The sequence below is a fragment of the Erithacus rubecula genome, assembly GCF_903797595.1.
Source record: "Erithacus rubecula genome assembly, chromosome: 4".
NCBI classification, from domain to species: domain Eukaryota; kingdom Metazoa; phylum Chordata; class Aves; order Passeriformes; family Muscicapidae; genus Erithacus; species Erithacus rubecula.
In genome coordinates, this window is record NC_136686.1 from 23,113,147 (window position 1) to 23,136,654 (window position 23,508).

The window sequence follows — 23,508 nt, forward strand, 5'->3', positions numbered from 1 at the left end:
GAATAGGATATATCCATGTATGCATCCCATGAGAAAACAACTGAGGTAAAGCATATCATACAAGAATATAAGTGACACTACAGATACTATAACTTAATAAATGATGTAGGGTTTTTTTTGTATAAATTACAAAGCTGTGGGTTTTCTGATAAACATTGATGATAAGGCTTTGATGTGCATTTTATTATCCTTGGAAATGTGGGAATTTCTGATTGAAATAAACATCAAAAGTAGACACAATGAAGAATTTTAGAAAATGTTGTCTTCCCTTCTCACAGTGCAATAAACTTTAAAAGATTTTAAAACTGCCTGCCATGTAGTTTGTTCTGTTAAATTAAATCAATATCAGAGTAAATACCCAGGAATTCCAAGAATTTTTGTACAGGTCATTTAATTTATCTGTTTCTCCGCTTTTTACTGTGTTATCAGTGTATTACTGACAACTGCCTTTGAACCAACAAAATAAAATAGAATTTGAATTGTAAAAAGCTTGATGATATTACATAAAAACTGGTAAGTAAAAATAATTTTTTATGTCAAATATGTACTAAATATAATATGTAGTAGACACTACATAGTAATTCATAATAACCAATAATAATGCAAGGCACAACAATCCTTTAAAGACCCAGTGTCTTTTATTATTGCCAGTAGATCCGGGTGTACAAGAAAAGATACTCCACCTACTTGCTTTTTAATGGAAAAAGTGTGTTGCCAGGCTGGACACCTATCAGTGAGCTGTGTTAGATACAGACTAACCTGAAGAAATGCAGAACTGTGCACATACTTCTGCCATGCTCCAGAAGACCATAAAGCCTCTACAACCATGCTTCAATATTTACCACCTTCTTTCTTGCTTCTTGCCTTGATAATTGTCATGGAAAATGCAATCCAAGATGGTTGGTCTTCCAAGTTGTCAATCCTCACATATTAAATGCATAGCTGTTAGGTGTGTTGTGTTTTAGGTGTGAGGGAGCAAACACAAATGTCATACAAATAAAAAAATAATTAATGTCCCTTCCCAAAATGAAGTCACCCTTCACAATGTCTTTATCTTTCAAAAGCCACTTTTCTTTAGTCATTGTTCATACTTATACTTATCCAGTTGAAATCTGAAGATGGAGAGAAGCAAATCCATGTTAAACTTCTTGCCTGTAACATACAGCTGAAGAACACAGTGGTTAAAACTCAAAAAGGCTGCTGTCTGTCAGACTTCCCTCTTGAACAGTAGACCTGGGAGCTTGTGTTTGCTTTTTTTGGCTGTAAAAAAATCACCTTAAGCTGAGCTCAAGTAAAATGCATTTTAAAAAATACACTTTTTTTTTTTTCTCCCCAGCAATTCTGTTTATAAGGAAATGAAGACTGTTTAAGTTAGGGAATGCAATCCAGGAAAGATGGCAGAGGCTTTTTTGTGGCTGTGACTAGATTAATATTAGAGTGGCTATAACTCTTATATGACCAGCTTCCTTTAAGAGATAGTGATATTTGGTTGAATAAGCTAAAAGGCCTGGAAGGAGATAAAAATGAACAATGCTGCACTGTGGTGAGCAGCAACAGATGCCCAGGCATATCCTAGGGGACATACTGACCTGTGACAGTTTACTCCTGGCTTTTTTACTGGGGTATATAATTTTTCTCTGCCTTCATCACAATCATCTTCTTCCCCACTTCCCCTAACCATTTTACCATGCATATTTTTGTTATTTTTTTCATGTATTTTTAATACATGTATTTTTGGTGACACTCTGAGTGTCACAGAAAAATCTACTGTACAGGACCCAAGACAACACAGCCTGCATGTTTGCCCATCCCGCAAGTAATGACTCGAAGATGGAATACCTCTGTCTATCAGTTTTTAGAGTGGTTTCAAGAAGATAAAGACCCTCTCCATAAAGTAGCTGAAGAAGCCATTTAGCCTGCAAGGCAGACAGGACATATCAATTAAGAATGACCTAGTTTCACTGAACTGGTGGAGATTATGGGTATTCTCTGAACTATGCTGGAAAGCAACCATGAATCATACTGCTCTGTTTGGGAAAACTACCCATGAAAAGTGGGATTAATTTTGACCTGAAAAATGAAGTTTTGTCAGTTTGGATAGCTATCTGACAGACAGTCTGGTCTGTGCCTTGGTACCCTCAGTTTACCAAGCAGCAGGTGCTGAGCTGAGGGTCACAAAGCTAGATGCAAGTAATAGAAATAAAGAGTGGCTGGTCATTTTAGCTTCCTGATAGAGGGAGAGCAATACAAGAGCAGGAAGTATGAGGTAAGAACCACAAACAAAGCCTGGAGGGATGATTTGTTATGGTTTAGGATCATATGAGAAGTCTTGAAAGAGCGTCAACAAAATCTGGGTGTGGTAAAAGTGAGTCCTAGCAGAAGGTTTTAAAGCAGGCAACAAAACAATAGCAGGAGTTCATGTGGTCTAGACCAATGGCCAAATACAGGAAACCACAAAGTGTGCTTGCTGGCAGAGAGGAAAAAGTGCCTGAGAGCGGAAAATCGCTGTGACGGCCAAGCAATATCCAGGAGGGACCCAGACACTTCCTCACAGAGCACCAGGAACTATGTGGGCGACCCTGGCTCCATGTTCTCAAGGATGGAGCAGGACAAATGCCAGCAGTGAAAGCAGCATCCCAGGGGAGTGTATACAAGGGGGGAAAAGCAGAGCAGCAGGAGGGAAGGTTGAAGCTAGACAGAAATACCCACTCCACAGTTACCCATCACACAATGTGGTCTGTAAGATCAATTCGGGTCTGAAAGCAGTTTGTCCTGCAAATGACCTTATGAAGGAGAGCAGCTGGCTAAGGGCTCTCTGTCAGTTAAGGAAAACAGAAGTCTTTGGGATTATGTCAGAAAGTGATTGGTGTCTGTTCATGCTCACCCCTGGATCACCATCACCCAGTGATGAAGAAGAAAATCTAAGGGTCACACTGGCTGTGAGCCACAGTGGTCCAGCTGCACAAGACTGCAGGTGAGCCTGACAGCCCAGCATCTGGGGAAAGAGTAACACTTACTGAGGTGTCAACGGGACCGAACAAAAAGAATCACTAGGTGGACTAGCACAAGATAAACTTGCAGCACATGTGTCACGTGCTTTTTTGGTAAAAACTAACATACTGCAAAACATGAAATATGTAACCTTGATTTACAAGACTTAGGTAACCCTGCTGTTCTCAGTGCATGCAGTTAATCTAATGGTATAACTTCTAGCTGACTTCTCTGGTGGGGCTGAATGGCAGGAAAGCTACAGCATGGGATCTGCCAGAACAGCCCCACAGAAAAGCACTGCTTTTTTTGATTGCTGCTAGCAACTCAGTGTTGTCTGAAGCCATGCACAGCAGAAGCATTTGGCATTTTGCCAAAGCAAAACGGAACGGGTGTCATACCTAAATTACTTGGAAGGATTCAATTCTCTCTGTGTTTCATGCATACCTCTACAATGTACCCAGAGCACCATGGAGGCAAAGCAAAGTCTGTGTGTGAGTCAGAGAGGCGACTGACACTGAAAAATGATGGAAGTTGGCTGAAAATAACAGGGTGGAAGCTGGGACTAGTATCCAGTCCTTTGCCATCCAGCAGTGATAAGGAAGGAGTGACCACCAAGGGGCAGCATTTTCTTAATTGTTTTGTCATGGTGTTTTTTAAGCTCTTCTGCCCGACTATCCCTACGACACCATTCAGGTATCTGAAATAAATAAATAAATAAAGTAGAGGTTGTGAAAATGGCCTTGATATTCTATAAAAGACAGTCAACAGGAGAGTGCCCAGCTATGGTGTCTTTTTGGAGGTACAGAGCAGAGAGGTCACCAAATCTGGAGAAGATTTGTAAAATGCCCTGACTTATGTGGAAGGTACCATTGATCGATATTTTACACTTTAATGTCACACAGTGCAAAAGTGTGATTAATGGAACAATTAAATTCCCTTGCTTCCAGCAGAGACCTGAACCTTCATTTTAGGTTGGTTTTTTTTGTTTTTTTTTTTTTAGTACCATAATGTTTAGCTGTTTTAAAGGTGTTCTTTAGTTTTATTTTGAGCTCATATTCAAATTTTACAGAGATACAGTGAAAAATTGTGCCACATTGTCAGCAAAAACAATTAGATTATGATCCTTTAATCACTCATATTGAGCATTGAAGTCCCTGATTCAGCAATGCATTTAGGTGTGCTTTGAATTTTAATTATGTGTGACAATCATTGTTATTCAGAAAGGTGTTTAAGCGTATGCTTATGTGTTTTGCTGAACTGAAGCTTGAGAGCAGTGAGAAGGCATCTGGCACTTACCTAAGAGCAATCGAGAGTGAGTCATAGTAGTGAAACTGAAGCTGTGGCCACAGAGTTACTGCATAGAGCAGTCTCCTAACCCTGTACTATTATAACCAAGAAAGAAAATGATTTGCTTATCTCAGTCTTCAGATTCTTTAAGTGTCTTTTTTTCTTGTTGAAACTGCATTATTTTAACAGGGTCCTTTCATTTCTTGTCAATGAAGGATGATGAATATAGGAATGTTTGTTTTTTTAATCACACTTTCCACTGGACAAATAATTCCCAGCACGCAGGGGTGCCTGTAGAACAAACCTGTGTGCCTGCTGTAAAACCAGTTGAAAGGCTCCCATTGATTCTGAGGAAAGCAGCTTCAGGCCCTGGTGAGTCACTGCATGGGCAGCCCTGGTCTCAGCACTTCTTGTGTTGTCTCTGTAATACGGCAGCAGATCAAGGTCTCCCAGCCAGTGACTACCAAATTCTTAGATTGGAGAATCACTTCCCAATTATAAAACCTGACAGCAGGCTGCTTCCTCTTTCTAGCTGTTTCTTTCTTTCTAGATGTCTCAGTCATCAGTGTGAGCTACCCTAGGATGGCAGACTGTCTCTAACAGCACCTGGCAGGGCCCTGGCAAGCACTGTACTTGGATGCAAGGCATTACTGCTCCACTTGACTCATCATGGTACTAAGGGAAGAATTTAGCCCCCGTCAACTCAGGGTAATAAATGAAAGAACTCCCCAGCTGATTATTAGCTCTTTTACCTGCAATGTCCAGGACCATTTAATTCTTACTATGACTGATTAAAAAACATAATGGAAAATTGATTATTTTCTGTGTTATAGGGGGAAAATCAATGCAGATTAAGAACAAAAGAAACAGCGAAAGGGAAGGAATACAACTGCAAATTCCACTGGCCTCAAACCCAAAACCAAGAGTATATATTCTAAACTGCAGGAATACATCCTTTCTAAAGCCTCCTAAGTCTTTGCACTGGTAAAATAATCTCAAACAAACTTGAAAGCAGATTGAAAATAGATGGGGTGTCTGTAAGTGAAAAGAGACAGTTATCCTCTGCACCTGCTAACAAACACAGTTCCTCTTTTTGTTATGAAATGTCTCTAACTTAAAATACTGCCTGAAAGTAAACTCCTTCATCAATTCATGATGATTTCTTCAAAGGCATTTTGGAAGACACTCTAAACCATTTGCTTTATTGTAGCTTTATTTAGGATTTGAGGAGAGAGAATACTGCAATCAGAAAGGAAGAAAGACAGACAGAGGAAATTATTACCTTTCAACCCCTGTGATTTAGAAAGAATAACATGCTTCTTTCTTGATCTGTTTTATTATATTCTTACAGAGTAAAATTTGACAATGTGGCATTGAACTGTAACTGCCTGCTGAAGTGATATCATCCTCTCCTGTATACCAGGAGCTTCTAGACCTGGGAATTCTGTGCCCTTTCTAGAATGTATCCTCCCACTGCTTTTGGATTAATCACTGTATGCTCCCCTCTATACTTTCCAGGAGAAGTGACTAATGGAAAGGGTGGGCAGCCATGCCCTTAGTGCTGTGTAATCACTTCTCTTCATTTAGAATAAAGGTCAAATCTGACAGCAATACTATTTTTTTAATTATTATTTTTCTAAGTTCCTCAAACTCTTTTGACAAACCTAGGTAAGTTTTCCTCCTTTCTGAAGTTGTGCAGCCACACATATTTATTCCTTGTGTAAAGGAGAAAAAAGCTGTTGCTGCAGGGGTCTGGGCTTCTAAAAGTACAGCACCAAGTAGGTACTTTTTCTGGTGGTGATGAGTGCATATCTGTCTGAGGATGTAGAGCTGAGCTTGCTGTTCAGTTTTGGAGGCCTTCCCAAACACTTCACCATTTCACCTGATAAGGAAAGTAGGCTGGGAAAAATGCAGGACATTAATTGTGGCAAAGATTTTCCTGTCTCCATTTTGACAACGGGATTAAAAAAACATGATTTCTAATGGCTACATTGAGAATTAGGGATGTTTGACATCTGTTTCTGTAATTCTGCACTCCCTAAATGCTCTAAAAGGCATCCAAAGGCATCAGATTCTGTGATAGGAAGACCAGAAGAAATACCTTGAGGAATATAACTGGGAAACTGGGTACTGCATATAATGGGTACTGGCCTCCAGAACTGCCTGCAGCAGGACCCTGAGCTCAGCATTGCAACCCTGTTCTCCCTTTTTTTCCATCACGTCCTCTGCTATGTGAGTGGTTTTGTCTATCCACTGCCAAACTTTAAACATCAGAAAACTTATAAACTCAAACTAAACAGTTTGGCTTAAAAAGCTGCAATAAAAGTGAACGTTGGAGAATATGAATCAGATAAATGTGTCCCTGTGACAAGAGTTTGTTTTCTCTACTGAAAAATAATTTGTTATTCCATATGTTTTGCCACTGTAGGTTTGCTTTTATGAAGCACATTATAGAGACTATCAGAAATCTTCTCTGAAGCTGAGTTTAAATATGTGCAAAAATTAGACATTTCTCTTTCTTGGTTTGCATATAAGTAGCATTATAGCACTCTCTCCCTAGAGCATATGACAAAGATGGAGATACATTTAGAGATAACCTATGCAAGCCACACCAGCTTTGGTGTCTTTGTACCAAAGCAATGATGATATAAGTTAGCTAAGGATTTGCTTCCTCATTCACAAAATCGGCTCATGGCTCAGCTCCTTTTTGCTGGTAAAGCTCTTGCGTTACCAGCAGCACTTTTGGAGTCTTGTTTGGTAGTCCTTTGCCTGGCTGGTGCTGCTTGGTAGCCCTGGGGCAATGCTTATGTGGCAGTATTCATGACTAGCTTGTGTCAGAACGATTTCAAAGTTCAATTCTTATTCAGCTTTGGAGGGTTAGAATTGCAAATAAAGAACCTTTTTCCTTATCTGATTTCAGCCATGGCCAGGGGAAAAAAAGTACTTTGTGGGTTGTTTGTGAGTTATTTGTACACACAGAGGATTGTGTGGCAGGAACCTTTCAGCCAACTACCATCTGCTGTTGCTAATGGAAACTGTCTAAACTGGCCCAAATGAGGCAAGTCTCTGAGATCAAACCATATGAAGAGTGAAGAATTTGCAGTCAGTTAAATTTTCAAAATAACATTCTAAAATGTATGTGTTTCTTCCGAGTCCCTTGTCAAAATACGCTGCTGCAATGTACAACAGTGCAGTGCTGAGGGTGAGTCCAGGGAAAGAGGAGGTAACTCTGAGGTAATGGAAAAGACAGTTTCTTTGAAACAGCTGGAATATGCCTGGTGATCTGGATGGGTCTAAATGTTGTGGGTGCTGGGAATAGGCTGCAAAGCTAGGAATCACCCTAAAATGTATTTCAGGGATGCACTTTAATAACACAAGACAACTGAGCAGACCTACCTTGCATGCTCATGTGATTAATAGCTGTGGTGAAAGGTTAGTGAATACCAGCCTGATGCCAAATGGATATCAATGGGATCAACCCATGCATTTGGCAGGTATAGGAAGGAGCATTCATTGTTGTACACAGAATAAAGCAGTGAGGCAGCAACTCCCCAAACCCCCGGTAGAGCTCTGGCATGTGAACAAGAATCTGGCTGTAACCCTGCACAATAAGGACCACGCATGTACACATGTGCACACAATTACATGGCATGAATGTAACAAGAGAAAATTGAATATAAAATATTACAGAAAGCCAATAATTCTGGTTTATATCTTTCTTTCTCCTTGATGCATAAGAGAACCTGGCCATTTTAAAATCTGGGTTCTATTTACATAGCCAAATTTAATGCTCTTTCTTGTGCAAAATATGGTAGGAAGGAATTTAGAATGTCAACATTCTCTAGACCTGTTTATCTCTTTTCATGCCTCCCTCTGTATGAAGGAATAGACACTAGATGATTGAAACTGCGACAGTTCTGCTGAAGACATGACAAGTTATACCAGCTGCAAACATAATCCAAAATCTCTGACAATGTACCTACCCTACAAAATAAGGATTTAATCACATGGTAGCCAGCATATGGGAAAATCCTTTTGTTGATCATGGAGGTTGCATATTTTACTCATTAGCAGATTAAGGAAACTAAATTAAGGCCTTAACACAGGAAGTCATATTTTCCATGAGACGTATTCAGTAGGACATTGTTGTTTTCAAAAAATTCCTAATGGTAATAGTAAGGAACAGCATTCTTTTTATCACCTTTACCTAAAAATTTTAACAAAAACAACCTCATGATGATAAATTTTCCTCAAGGTCACTAGAGATTGATCAAAATCCAAGTTTGCTATTACCAGTGTGGAAACACCTTGGTATAAACGGACCAGTTTGGTGATGGTAAAATTCATGGAAGCTAGAGCTAGGTATATTTTCCAAGGTATACTTTCCCAAGCAAAGAAAGTAAGCAAACATTACTAGAATAAAAAATAAGAAGAGATTAAATCAATTAGAAAGCTGTTACTTTGCAGAACACACTGAATCCTTTCCTCTCTGCCAACATGCATGAGAGGGAAAAGTACTGTAATAGAGTCTCCAAAGAATTTTACTTTTTGTGTGCACTCTGAAGATTATAACTTTCATTTCATTGCATCCTATGGCACACATCAATGTAACTGGAATCCAGCATGTATATGCAATAGCCAGTAGCCAAGCAATCAAGTCATTGTTCACAGAGTGCATATAGTTCTGTATCATGTTCATGTGTCACAGCAGGGGAGAAATCTGGGTCACCTGCATTTCCTGAGTCACTGCAGTCACTTAAAAGCTGCAGATGCTCTACTGAACTGATTAAACTTCTGCTACAAATCTTGTGTATAAAAAAATCTTCACGTTTCATATTTTGCATTTTTCCATATTTGAAAATGAAGGAATTGCCTTATCTCTAAATCAACGTAGAAATGTCTTTAAGCCATTAAAAATGCAGTAATGTGTTTATTTATTTAAAATTTTAATTTAATGTGCCTTTATTGATAGCATGTGCTAATTATATTTTGAAGTATAGAGACAGAGGCCATCTGAGATTTTAATACAGGATTTCATGTTTATAGAGGTGTTTCTTCAAATTGAGCAAGCAGATGAGAAGAAACATTAATTCCTGCTAATTTAGTTGCTGTTTCTGCTATATTGTTAATTAAGAACCCCAAACTCCTTGAATTATCCTCTCTGGGCTTGTCTATATTGCAGTAAAAAATGTCATTTAGTTCCAATATTATTGTGGAACTGACTCTGTTTAGAGGGGTTCAAAGGTTTACTCCCTATAACAATTTTCCCTTGTTTATTTAACTCTTGAGAATTGTGCTTGTGCTGGTGTTAGATATGTTTTGGTAATGTTGACATATTCCCTCTGAAATAAGAGTAATCATGGTTTTCCTGGCTTTACTTCATGCTTATACAGCAGGAAGCCAGGATTGTACTGAAGTAAAGAAGTAAATTAGGTTATTCCATAGAAAATCTGCAGGGATTGAGGTGGAAATTACACTTGCGTCTTTGGCTGCTTTTGCTCTGCTGTGGAATGAAGATCTGATCTTGCTGCCATAGAGATTTATCATTTTTTGTCCAATTTTCACAGCCAATATCCCAGGTTGTACATTTGAAGGACAAATAAGTCGAGGTAGACAGATCTAGAGTAAAAACTGTCTTTCAACATCTGCATCACAGGGGCAGCGTCAATAGCCTGAAAAGTAGAGGACTTACAGACAGCACAGTGATTCGCTTCTTTCTATGGGAAGGAAGATGACAAGGAACAGATTTTCAGCTGCTGATGAAACTTTTCCATCTACTGGGCAATACAGCTGCCAAGAAATGATGAGAGGCAGGATATGATACACAACTCATACTCCCTATCCTCCACCTGTACAGAATCCAGGCTGTGCACCACAGACCTCCTGGTTATGTTGCAGGCATCCATCTGTCAAGTAGGACTTTTTTCAGAATTAGTTTCCTAGGCCAAATTAATCCCTGAGATAATTCCATTGTGTTTTGTCTAAGGAAATATCAATTACTGTGAATGGAAGGATGATCTCATGATGAAAGCAAATGAATGACTCGGAGTCATGGCTGGAACCTCGGATAGATTCCTCTTCTGCTGTAGGGTTCTCATATGATTTGGATAAACTGACACAAATGCCAGTTGCCTTGATTTCCACTTATATAAAATGGGATTAATTCTAATTTACTTCCAGAGCCATCTTTTAAGAATCTGTGTTTCTTTGAGCTGCTTTGATAAAAAGAACTATAAAAATGTCCAACCAAACCAAACCAAACAGAAAAACCTCCAAAAACCAAAAGTTGCATATTGCTATTTTTATAAAGCATGAGAAAACCAGTAAGAGGATCATGTTCTGGGAGATGACAAATAGACATATCTGCATTTAGTAAATTTATACTGCCAATTTACTCTGAACAAGAAGGATTAAAAACTCTTTTTGATCTCTCTTTGAGCTATCTCAAAGGACATGGGAGATAAATATGCAAAGCAGATTAGGATTACTCTGGAATGGAGTAATATTAAGAAAATAATCCTTGAAAATTCAGAAGAGACTAAAAATTACCTTTTTCTCTGCCACTGAGATATGCTCACCTATGAGTCACACAAATGCTCCTGAATGTGTTGTGCATACAAGAAACTTCCCTTGAACTATCTCTTTACTCTGTAGAGAGTCTGCATAATTAGATTAGGTGAAGTTAAAAATGCATTGGTTTTCTCTCTCCCTCTCTCCTTTTCTCTCCCCCTCTCTCTCTCCAGCTCTGCAGCAATACTCTAGCTCCACTGACTGATCTAAAGTAGGAACTGGTGCCTCCCAGAAATGTACATCCTTAGGAAATGTGTTCAGTTAAAATCTCTTCCGAGTACTGAAGAAAGTCCTGTGTGTTCTTGTTTCTCCTGCATCTGTTTAGTTTTTATTGTCATGTTTCAGACAGACTTCCATTATATTTTACAGTTTTGGAGTTGAAATTTATTTTTACTTTGGCTGTCATTGCTGATATTATTATCATTACACTAGCCAAAAAAAAAAGAAAAAAAAAAGAAAAAACAAATTTCTTAGAGGATGAAGAAATACTGGTGTCTTTGAAGATTAACATGATCTTGTTAGCATGAAAGGAAAACAACAGCTTGGATCCTAGTCCACAGCATCCAACAACTTTATCTCTATGGATCAGTGAGTAATTGTGAAAGCAGGACTTGGCTAAAATCTTCCCCTCTACTCCCCTTTCTCCACTTTTGAGCAAGTAAAATCACTTTTTCTTTCCTTAGATAACACCGGTTTATTCTTGACTGAATTGATGTTTTGAAATGCACCAAAGTTTACATTTCTGAGGTTCAAGAAACTACATCTTTGGGTGTAATTTGGGCTGTTCAAAACTAGGCACAGTATGTTATGACATTTCTTTGATGGTATCCGAGCATAAGAACTGGTAAAAAAAATCTAAAATCCCACTTAATTATTCCTTTAGTAACATTTAATATTCAGTTACCTCAGTCTAATCAAAACCCCAGCAGTTTTCAAGGGGTTAGCCTTCCTCTTCTCAGATGCTTTAAGGAAGTTGGCACAAATAATTTTTACAAGCTATAGCAAATGAACCCAGTGTATAGAAATTGAAGTGTCTAATCTAATCTGTTGAGGGATCTGTACCACGTGCATTACCCTGACATTTAAGGTCTCATAGTCAGTGACCGGTTAACCAAATCTGTCACTGTGACAGACATGTATTTCTACATGCTGTGCCACAGCTTAATCTTTCAGGCACAGTTTAGGTGAAATATCCTGTAGCACAGTGACCCAGAGTCCATAATGTCTTTAATGAAGAAATTTCCCAACTGTTAGTAAAACAGATCATTTTGATTGTTGTATTTGCAATAAAGCAAAACAAAGTGAATTTGTCTACTAAGCTCTCTACACAGTAGATCACCTGTTAGACTGTGCAACTCCAGTTATCTTTACAATTACTGCTATTATGTGTTATTACAGCCCTACACCTCTTCCCTCTTCCCTGGCACCACAGCCTTTCTGGAGGTGAAGACTGTTTTTGAAATATCTGCTTAGTGACTGATCTGAAATTCTAAATTAGCTCTTCTGACACTTTGTGGTTCCTGTACATCACATTGTAAATCTGCTACAAATCAGAATGTTGTCTGATATCTCTCAATACAGTAAAATATAATGTCCTTCATAATTACATGCATTTAATACTTTTAACTAACGCTAAGAAGAGAAGGAATTCTTTTATCATTATTTGATTTCTACCCTCTTGTCTTCTTTTGTGGTGTTATTTAAGAGGGTAAATAATTTTTATGTTCAATTTGTCTCCAGGTTTCTGCACTGACTCTTTCTGGCTGCTGCCCCTGGTGTGGCTTGGTTTATGGACTCCCAGAGCTGACAGGTGGGGCGGTGCATGCACATGTTGCCATCTGTATCTTTCTACAAAGCAAGCTGTCTCCACTGGAGACAGCTCTTGCTATTGGGAGGAAATTTGTCCTTTGTTTATGTAGAGAAATGTCTCTGAAAGACACAGACTTTGTGGATTGTTGTAGTGCAGCTAAATCTACTCGGACAGGCTGGTTTCAGTCACCCTGGAGCACTTGGGATGTTCTGGGGAACAGGCACTCCCTACACATTTCATCCTACCCTTTCTTGACATTTGCTTTTATTAGACAGTGCCTGGCTTAGTTAAACTTTTTATCCAGGAGGATCTATTTTGTTTCTAAAGCTTTTCTGCCAGACCTCATCTACCCCAGTCCTATGTCTTTGAAGAAAAAAATATGTAAGCTTTTGATAGATAAGAAGATGCTTCTGCCACTATGACTCAGCAGCAATTATACTGCTTTTTATGCAGAGTTTATTAGAATGTTCCAAAGAAGGAGCTGTACAAACCTAGTGTGTGAATTCAGCAGTTCCACTGCAGCAGGAAGGACTGAGTTGTGATGACTGGGATCTTGCCAGTAGGTCCAGAAGCATACTGAGAAATGGTGTTAGAAAGCAAGGACCACAGGTTTTCTGACAGAGTACCAGCTCTTTAAAATCTAAGTTGCTATGTTCAGTGCTCCAGGCTGAAAACTTTAATGCCAGATCAATGTGATCTGCTAATGGATTCAATAAGTCCCCTCAAAGCTTTAATATTCTGAAAAAAATGCAGCCTCCCCCCATGTCTGCAATTACTGCCACTGATGGTGATAACACACTCCCTGAATCTAAGTAGAAGCAGCTGAGATGTTTGTGACACTTGGGGCAGACTTCCCAGGAGCACTTTAAGCATTGCTTGAAAAGAGGTCATAATGCACTTCGTATATTTTGAGGTTGCAAAGAACAGCATTAAATAATCACATAAGGGAGAAAGAAAACTTGTTAAAAGCTCCCCAATTTATTAGACACAGCTTGATGAACAGATTCCCATCCTTCTGGGACAGCACGATGTGCCACTTGATGGAAATCATGAGCAAACAGTTACATAAAAGGGCTGGCTAGCGGCGAAAGGAGGCAACGTTTTAAAAACTCTCTATAAAAAAGAAATAATCAGCCTGATGGACCCAAATCCTTTCCATAACTTCATGCCTCTGTATCCCGTGAATTCTGGAAGACGGTTTCAGTGCATCATTTTCCGCAGCTGGCTTTCCTTTCCAGTCTCTTTACCTGCTCTGCTCCAAGCGCGCCTCTCCGGCTGTACCCGCGGGGCTGTCCTGGGGAGCACCAGCGAGCAGCACTCCCTGCCTTGGGGTGTGCTTGCTTCCCACCCTCTCTGCCCACTTCCAGTGATTTTGTTTAACTGTAAGCTGAGCTAAGAGCTCCCCATGGATGTTCACACTGACAGAAGGGAACAGCAGACTGTGGGCAAGTGTGCAGCTCCCCACTCTGGCAGCCCATTCCCTTTCCTACAGCCCTTCTCTTTCCTACTAATCTGACCTCTTCAGCGGGGCTGAGTAAAAAGAAAAAAAAGGGGGGGAAAGGGAAACATAAAAAAAAAAATATAATACAGACGGGAAAAGGAAGAACAGAAGAGGGAAACAGAGTAAAAGGGGAAAGAAAGGAAAGAAAGAAGTAAAAGAGAAAACAGAATGGAAATGGAAAATGGGAAAAGGAGATAAAGGAGAAGGAAGATAATCCCAGATTGGGTGTAGCCAGCAGCGGGACGCGGCCCATCCCGGCCCATCCCAGTCCATCCCGGGCCCTTCCCGCGCCGCCGCTGCCGGAGCGGGCCGGGGCCGCCTCAGCCGGCGCGCGGCGCGGCGCGGGGCGGGGCGGGGCGGGGCGGGCGCGGAGGGCGGGGCGGGGCGGGCCCGCACGCAGGCGCGCTGGGAGCCCGGGGCGCCCCACGCGGGCGCTCCCAGAGCCTCGGCGGCGGCGCCCGGCTCGGCAGCGAGGGGGGCGCGGGCCGGGAGCGGAGCTGCGGCAGCGCCGGGGCGCCGCGGGAGGAAGGCGGGAGCCGGAGCCGCACCCCGCTCCGCTCGGCCCCGCTCCGCTCAGCCAGCCGCGCTCTCGCCGCCGATCGCCCCGCTGCCATGGGGTAGGGGCGGCGGAGCGGGGGGACGCCGTCAGGCTGTGGCCGCAGGCGGAGCGCGGAGCGGCGCCCCGCGGTGCCGGGGGGCGAGAGGGGCAGGCGCGGCGGGGCTGGCGCGGGAGGCCGGGCAGGGCAGGGGGCTGTCCCGGTGCGAGAGCAGCGGCGGTGGCGGCAGGCGGAGAGATGATCGCGGAGTTGTTGAGCAGCGCCCTGGGGCTCGCCCTGTACCTCAACACCCTCAGCGCCGACTTCTGCTACGATGACAGGTAAGGCGGGGCGGGCGGGGGCCGCTCACCTGTCGGGAGCGGGGCTTCGGCCGCCCCGCCGCTGGTGCCCGGGGCGGCGCCGGAGGGTACCGGTGGCTCGGGAGCTCCGGGTGGCCGCGGCGGCACCCTCCGCTCCCGGGGCTTTGACAGCTCGGACTCGCTCCTCTGCAGCCCCGCGCAGCGGGAGGGGACCCGCCGTTCCAAGTTGGCGTGTCCTGGGCTGATCCCTCCTGCGCGGTGCCAGCGGGGTGCCCGGCCGCCCCCCGTCCCGTCCCGTCCCCAGCTCCTCAGGGACCGAGCGCCCGCGGGAAGTTGCCGTCCGCTGCCCGGCTGCGCTGGGCGGCCGCGGGGAGCGGAGCGGCGCTGGGCTGGCTTGGGCTGCCCACCTGCTCCTCTCCTGGCCGTACCTGCCCGCCGGAGCTGCGGAAAGGCGCTGTTCTTACTCGGGGGAAATTCCGATTTGTGCCTTTTCCGGTGACTTAATCTGATCGCATTTAAAACAGATGCATAATTATAATGTATTATTAGGGAGAACAGCACGCCTGGCTAAACTTATTAACAGTCCTGGGGTGATTCATGCTCCATTGGAATTAAACCATCCAAAAAGTGAGGCGGGATTGACTTTGACAGCGTTTCATCAGGCTGTCTCCTCTGCGGCCAGACCGTGTGCCGCGGGGGTGTGTGGATTGGATGGGGCTCTCCCGTCCCGTCCCGGCAGCGCGGCTGGAGTCCTGCGGGAGCCGCAGCTGGCCACGCGTGCGGGGCTGCCTGTGCCGAGGGAGCGAGGAGTGCCCGGGCTGCGTGTGTGAGCGGGGGTCTGACAGGTTCACGGTGCTAGCGAACTCCCTGAGCTGCCGTCAGGCAGGGGTTGGTGCCTTGGAGCCTTTGGTGTGAGAGGAGGAAACGCGAGGGATGTGCCTGATGAGGAAGATGTTTGCCGGATGAGTTGAGCTTCCCGGCGCGCAGATGGGATGCGAAAGGGTCAGATGTGTCTTTGATTAGGCATTTGCCTTCGAAAATAACCTGCCTGTCCTGCAGTAATTAGTTACTAAACTTGGAATTTTCCTCCCTTAAGCGGTATTACAGTGCACCTGCCGTGTTTAAGATCTGTCACCGCTTCCAGAATACTCCCCCCTGTTTTCAAGGCTTGCTACTATTAAACCTATTATACTGGAAGCAAATGCCAAGTGTTAGTCCTGGTATAGGTCTCTGGCTGGGAGCAGAGTTGGCTGTAGAGTATGGCAATTCAGGCTTCAGCCCTCCAGGTCATTTGCATGTACTTGAAGCCTTGCGAGCAATTAAATGGTTTTAGGTTTCTGTGAGTCTTCCAGTTTTCTAGAGCGATTTTTCTTAAATCGATTGTGAAGTTTTGAAGCTTCATTCATAAACAATAAAGTCTGCTCTTGCCCTGAAGTGTGAGGTCTGAGTTGGATCAATAGGAAGTAGTGAATATTTTGATACAGTGACGCTGTTTTAAACCCGCTTGTTATAGTTAAGAACTTCAGGAGTTGTGGGATATTTACATAACCCTACATAGCATATATTGCAGTGTTTGGGCAAAACTGGGTTGTTGAAGCACAAGCTGTCCTGCAGGCCAGTTCAAATGGACTAGGCATGGAAAGCAGTATGAAGTACTTTCTGCTGCTGTTGATAGGGAGGTCAAGGTTACTCTTGATCTTGCCTGAGTGTGCTTTAATGCAGTTAGAAAAAAGTGGTATTTGAGTGTCATTTCTGAAAGTGTGGAAAAGATAATCACACACTGATTTTGCTAGTACTATTCCCCCACTGTTTAAAAGGTGTTCTAAGAGACTGCTTTGTTCATGTGTTTACCTCCTAACTAAAGTACTTCTCATCATTGTAGCTAATATTTAGGCGTTGACTAGAGTGCTCTGAAAGCCAGTTAATGGCATATCTGTATGCGGGGTCATCTAATTATGATGTTTTTCAATTGCAGCACTGGAAGGGACAAGGCAGAAAGGGCTGTTTCATTCTAGTAATTGTTGAACTAGAAAGGGTTATCTATTCAAAGAGGCAGGCTCTCAGACCCAAAGTATTCTTTTAACTCTAATCACAGAATCTTGCTGCCCTGCAGGAGCCGGCTTGAAATGTAACAGTAGAAAAGAAGGTCGATGCTGGAGCTGCAGGACACAGCACTCCATGTGGGAGATGGATCATGCTACTAACTTGAACTGAACCAAGATTGTGCATTTAAGCTGGAAACTAGCAATGTCTTGTTTCAGAGGGCAGCTTACTGCCAAGTTTTTTTTTCCACTTCCTTTGCTATTATATTGAAATTACATCACACTGTTCTCTTTTTAATATAGTGATCAAACTTACTGCATAAAGGGTGTCTGTAATTGCTTTCTGTATTTTTTTATGTAGGTTGGGCAAGATTAAGTGGCATCATAAAACTTCTTATAGCAAAATCAATTTTCCAATGGTAAGATGTAATATTTTAGCAGCAGCACGGCACCAAACTAAAGACTGTGTGGACATATAACAGACTTGCTTGTAGTCGGGGCTTTGACTATGTATCAAAGGATTCAATATTTATTTCCCACCCTTTTCCCACTTAAACTGAAATAGCATGAATTTTAAGCTTGAGTAAGTTGAGTGGGCAAATGTATGTCTTCTTATTTTTTGTCATTAGTCTGCCTAACTTGTTTCTTTCAGGCTAAGCAGATACATTGCAAATAATCAGTGCAATCCCAACATTTTTTAGCAATTGACTTACTGAATACTTTGAATGAAAGTGCCACTTGTCAGTTTCTAGTCAGTTTCTAAACACAAGAGCCAGTGTTTTGTTTTTTTTTTTTTTTTCCTAGACCTAGAAAACACAAGCTTTTGCCACCCTTGTCTTTGCCATTGTAATTCTTAGAGAAAGCTGTGATATTTCCTATTTACATGTGTAGATTATTACTGGTGGTTTCACCTCCCCAGCTAAAAACCTCCTTGTTCATCTAGGAGCAAATAGATGTATTTCTCCCCTCTTGTTACTTATTTTTTTGAAGCTGAATGTGGCATGTAGTAACCCAAAACAAGAGATAAAGAAAGAAGGGGAAATATTTAATGCCACAGTAGCTCACATTGCTTATTAATAAAGGTTTATTTATTGTTAAGCAAAATAATCTACCCTGGTAACAGGGTAGAGAGAAATGCAATTTCCATTGAACCATGATTTTAAAGAGTTAAGATTTTTGCTAAGGGTAGGAACAATTTGCATGACCAAGATGTAAGTTAGGTAGGCAAATGTAAGTTAATGATTACTAGATGCTTAAGCTAGAGCTGATTGCTATATTGTCTGCTATTATGAACTTGCATATAGAGCAACGTAGAGTACATGAACCATTATAAGATCAGATCAAAACCAGTAAGAACAATGGCCAGCAGCTGGACTGCATCACGAAGCACAGGGCCCTAGATCGTGCCAGAGGGTCACTGAGACCTGATGAAGACTCTCCTGACTTCATCCTTTGAGACCACTGACCCATTTCAAGACCACTGACCCAATTCAAGAGAAGAATTGCGCCCATGTGAAGGACTAATATCCTCATTTTAGTATTGAATGGGAATGGGAGGTGCTGGGGTTATGCATATGTATTGTATGTAAGATCTTGGGAAATAAATAGATTGTTTGAGGTGGTCATGCCTATTGGAGGTGACTCCCGTGCCACCTGCCAGGTGAATAAACATACCACTTTCTAACTTTAATTAGTTAGAGGGTCTTTGCCTGTGATCATGTCAGTTTTTAACGACTCACCATTACTGCAGATGTGTTGAAGATCTTGCACCGTGTTAAATCCAGCTTCTTGCCACAATAAGGGGGGGGGCTAATCTCTGCACACAGTTTGTTTCATGTTAGTATCTGCCAGCATTACAGGAGGGAGACCCATTGCTGCAATTAGGCTTGCACATGGGCATGACTCTCTTTGCCTGCCATTTAAGCTGCACCAGCCACCTGACAATTTGACCTGTAGGTGCCTTAACTGAAGCTATCATCCTTCATGTGGCCTGTGCTGACTAGGGCAGGTCACTGTCAGTTTATAGCTGGGGTAGGGGAGATTCAGGGATTCAGTGCTCTGTGTATCTGAGGTCATTCATTGTTACAGTGAACATGGCAAAAGGTCCTTTCTTCTAAATCTCAAAAGAAAGGCATACTTTAGGGAGAGTATGGTAGGAAGCTTTAACTTTGAGTGATGTGTTGTCTCAGTGACACATTGTCAAAATCGGTGTTTTGGAAAATTCTGTGTCTGTGTAGGGCTCTTCCATGACATTTGGTAGCACAGACCAAATTTCTCTACTTACACTGCATTTTATTTAGCAGGCCTGAATGGGGCAGCCTTGCTGATGGTAGAAAATATCCATCAGCCCTGTTTCAAAGTTGCTGGGCAATAATCCAGGCTGTGTTGAAAAAATCCTGTTAAATGTTTTCACCCTGTAGTGTCAGACTTGCATCATTTTAAAACAGGCTGAGCCCATACACATTTGACAGTACCTCTGTTGGGTCTGCCACATGAGATTTAATCTAGCAAGTGACCCAAATACATGCACTAGAAGAACAAGTGTAAGTGCACTGGGGAAAATTACTTGCCATCTGTCTCCTTGTTGTGTGTGTATATTTGATAATTAATTTACATTTGTGATTTTTATGGCCCCTTTTTGTCGTCTTCTCAAATGTTCAGCTCTGAGTACACCTCTCCAGTAGCTTTTAGTAGCTCTGGTTTACAGGTAGCTGCAATCTTCTGAATTCCAGGAGTGAGGTTGGTGATGAGGAGACGGGGACTTGTGTGCTTTCTCTGCAATGTTTTCCCTTTGCCCCCTCTGTTCTGTCTCCTGCATGCTAACTTCAAACGACCATAAAGATAATTTTTATATGAAACAGGAGCTTCAACATATTCATAAAGGAGTAAAGTTAACTCAGAGAACATGCTTGAGTAACTTAGGCTGCGTAGTAAAGATTTGTAGTTGAGTTTGTGTTGTGGCTGAGTATTAACCAAGAGAACTGATTGTCTAATGGGAGAACGTGGCTCAGTAATATTCTATTAAAACTACTGCTTTTTAAAATGCTGAACATAATGTAAATATGTATGTAGGTTTCGATTTAAAAATGTTTCTGCATAAAAAAATATGATGAATGAAGCACTTTGATCCAAATGTGAAATCTTAGCTTCATCAAAATAATGGTGGGTGGTTTGTTTTGGTTTTTTTGGGGTTTTTTTTTCCATTCAAGATCCTGTAGTATAAAAAGAAATTATGTCCCCACTGGCTTTATTTTAAGATTCTTGTTGCATATGTAACACTAACATAAAACATGTCACTTCTGGTAGCTGGTTCAGAGAATAAATTCATGCCTGTTAGCAGACAGAGAGTCTCCCTGAGTCACTGACGGGATGCGCCTCATCTGCAGGAAGTTCTTCTAGCACACAATGGAGTTACAAATTCAAATGATCAGCTTTCTCCAACATCTCCCATATGTATTCCAGCTGCACTTCTGAATCCTTTAAGTTTGCCAGAGAAAGTCGCTGAAAGGCTCAGAAGTATCTCATCTCAATTTGTTAACCATCTGATAGCTGCAAGAGTGATGAATTAGAGCTCCTTTGCTTCCCTCATCTGGAAGTTTGCCCTTCCCTTGTTGTTTGCTGCTAGGTTTGTTTTTTTTTTTTTTAAATTCATTTTTTTCTGTGAAGTTAACTGAATCAGACTTTGCTGTTTGTTTATGGAGTTTCTTTCTTTAGCTGAAATATTTGATGCCTAAACTGATGCAAGACTGCTGGCAACCTGTGGTGAGAGTTGCTCCAAAAACAAAGCTGGAGAAACAGACTAAATCTGAAGGCAAATATGCTTTGTCTTATTGTTACTTATGTAAAGGTGAATCTGTTCTTTGGGCCAGTGTATTAAGTTAGATTTTAAAAATTTTTTATTTCTAAATATTTTACTCAGATTTTGGGATAACTGCTTTTTTTATTATTATTATTATTATTATTTTTAATAAACCTTTTTTAAATGCCCAATTCCTTCTCTGTTTTTTTTTAACCCTAATTTTTTTCTGAAATTTTTTTTGAAAGGTGGAAGCATTTTATATGGAGACCTGAATCTTATGCTGAAAGTTTTAAAATAAATTTTGGAATTTCTCTTGATTGTGGAAGCCTTAGGGCTTGGCAACCTTTGACTCCTTCTGCTTTCCCACTTGGGGCAACTGATCATATAAACTCTCCTTATGGTCCTTTAGAGTGGGAACTTGTTCTGTGGGCAGGTTAAGTTAGGATGCAAAAGGATTTAATTTCACGTCTGCTAGATCAGGTTCTTACCCTGTCTGAGGATGGTCATCCAGTCTTAAGATGTGTTATTTTTTGTGCAGGCAGTCCCTTCCTAGTAAGAGGGTGTAAATTTTGCAATTTCTTTCCCAGTTTCACTCTCTGCAGAGCTGCATGCTAAACCATTTTTCCCCAAAGGCATGCCTGTTGGTGAATGAAACTCGAAGAGTCACAGGAAAGTGTTTCTTTGGAATGGCAACTAAATATTGCTTAACATGTCAACACTACTGCTCAGTTTGTTACTTCAGGACAGTTGAAATATTTTGTGGACCTGTGAATAGCTTATGACAGGCATCTCCAAAGGCAGTGACATGCACTTGGCTCTGTCTTCAGAGGATGCTTCAGGCTAGCACAGGCTTGCTGCTGTTTGTGTATGACAGCTGATTGTGAAACAAAGGAACAAGCTGGACCACTGGGGCAGCAGCCAAGGATCAAGTAATCTATCAATCTCTGTTTTACTTAAAGGAAAAAGAAAATTGGTAAATCAAACTGTTTGAAGCTGATAAAATTTTGTGACTCAGCCTCTGTAACTGGGGAAGGTTCATTGATGATGCTTCACTGACCATTCCAGGCCTTGTTAAGTCTCGAGAGGGAGAAAAAGTGGCTTCCTTGAATACTAATCCTTGTGTTCCCTAGGACACTGTGAATTACTCTGTTAGCCTTCATTGTCCTAGTGGCTTCATGAGGAAATTTTTCAAGAATAGTGGCAGGTTTCAGTTGGAGGTAAATAGTATTCATTTGCTGTCTTCATGTTCCTTATTTCATTTATCTCATCTTTTAAATTGCTTTTTGTTTCATTGGAAATATTGTGCTTTCAGCGTAAGATTTTTTTGTCTTTTGTATCTTAATAATTTTGATTTTTTTTTTTGTCCAGTAGTTTATTCAAGTGGCCCATATTAATGCTTCAAAAACTGCTAGGAATCAGTGTAATCTGTAAAAAACTGTGGGTGTATATACTATCATTATATTAAATAACAGAATTGTGTTGTATGCTAAGATTTGAGACCCTGCATTTTATGGCATCTTTCTTCCAACAGAGAGCTGGACAGGTTTGCCATTAGTCTGCCACAAAGGCCCCTTAATATATTCACGGGGGTCACTGTTGACTGCCTCAGATCATTTCCTTCTCTCCAGGATTTAAGCACATTGGCCTCAGCAGCATTTCCAGTCCCAGCTGGCCTGGGCAGCCAGAGACTGACAAATAATTGAATGTGGATTTTCTATATGACGGTACAAACCGTTGTTTCTAGATGACTGGACTGATCTGTGGAATCCCCTATTATTCACCAACTTGTCAGTAGACCCCAAGAGCCCTGCCCTGACCTCTGACCTGAGTTTCAAGGGAGGATGGATTTTTCTGAATTTAGCATCCTGTATCCAGGATGGGTGTTTCTGAATTTAGTGCTACTCCAGGCTGTTTTGCTAATGAGAGGATTGTGTGATTTTTAGGTCCTACACATTTTAGTCAGCTAGTCCAATTGGCGTTCAGGGGAACAACGCAGTAATTGGTAGCAGAACTATTGCTGTGAAGTCCCTGCCAGTGCCTGGATGCTATTTTCATGCAGCTTGGCAATTTGTGTACTTAAATCCTAAAAAAGGACTTGAACTCTTGAAACAGGGTCACTATTCAGTGACCAAAATTGTCATGGAAACAAACCCCTCAACCCCTCCTAGATCTCTCTCCAGTCCTCCAGTCCTCCTGCTCCCCTCCTCTCCTCTGTGGCTTTTTGCATATAGCAGTTAATAATTGGAGGCTGGGCTCAGGAGCCAGACTCCAGTGTGCCACTTCCACATCATTGCTGTGATGCACCCAGTGGTTAGGTGGGAAACCAGTCTACTCTCAAATACTTAACTGAAAGATATACCACAAGTGTTTATCTGCAGCCCCAACTTAGAGATAGCATTTCATTTCTGTACATAGTGTTTCCAATTGCTTGGCTGCCTGCTTTAAGTGTAACTTGAGTTAACTGCTTGTCTAAGGTTTTCCTCTCCCTCTGATACAAGGGAATATAGCTCAAAGTTGTATGCTCTCTGTGAATCAGGTACTTTAATTTAGGAGGTGGTGCCTGGCTAAGTGTGTGGGCTTCCACTGTCGTGAAGCATCAGCAATGCCTTTGCAGTGTCCAGCCTCCAATTTCTATGCAGGAATATTTCTAGT

The 23,508-nt window shown here is 41.8% G+C and overlaps 1 protein-coding gene across 2 annotated transcripts in view; it reads left to right on the top strand.

Annotated features, from left to right (window-relative positions):
* The first annotated feature begins 14,568 nt into the window (after positions 1-14,568).
* Positions 14,569-23,508, top strand: part of TMTC2 (transmembrane O-mannosyltransferase targeting cadherins 2) — a 230,382-nt gene continuing 221,442 nt past the window's right edge. Inside the window, exon 1 of one of the 2 annotated variants that reach the window (XM_079303863.1) lies at positions 14,569-15,036. In XM_079303863.1, the coding sequence (XP_079159989.1) occupies positions 14,954-15,036 (83 nt within the window). In that variant the 5' untranslated portion in view covers positions 14,569-14,953. The remainder of the gene's footprint in view (positions 15,037-23,508) is intronic. The other variant, XM_079303862.1, reaches the window with a different exon arrangement.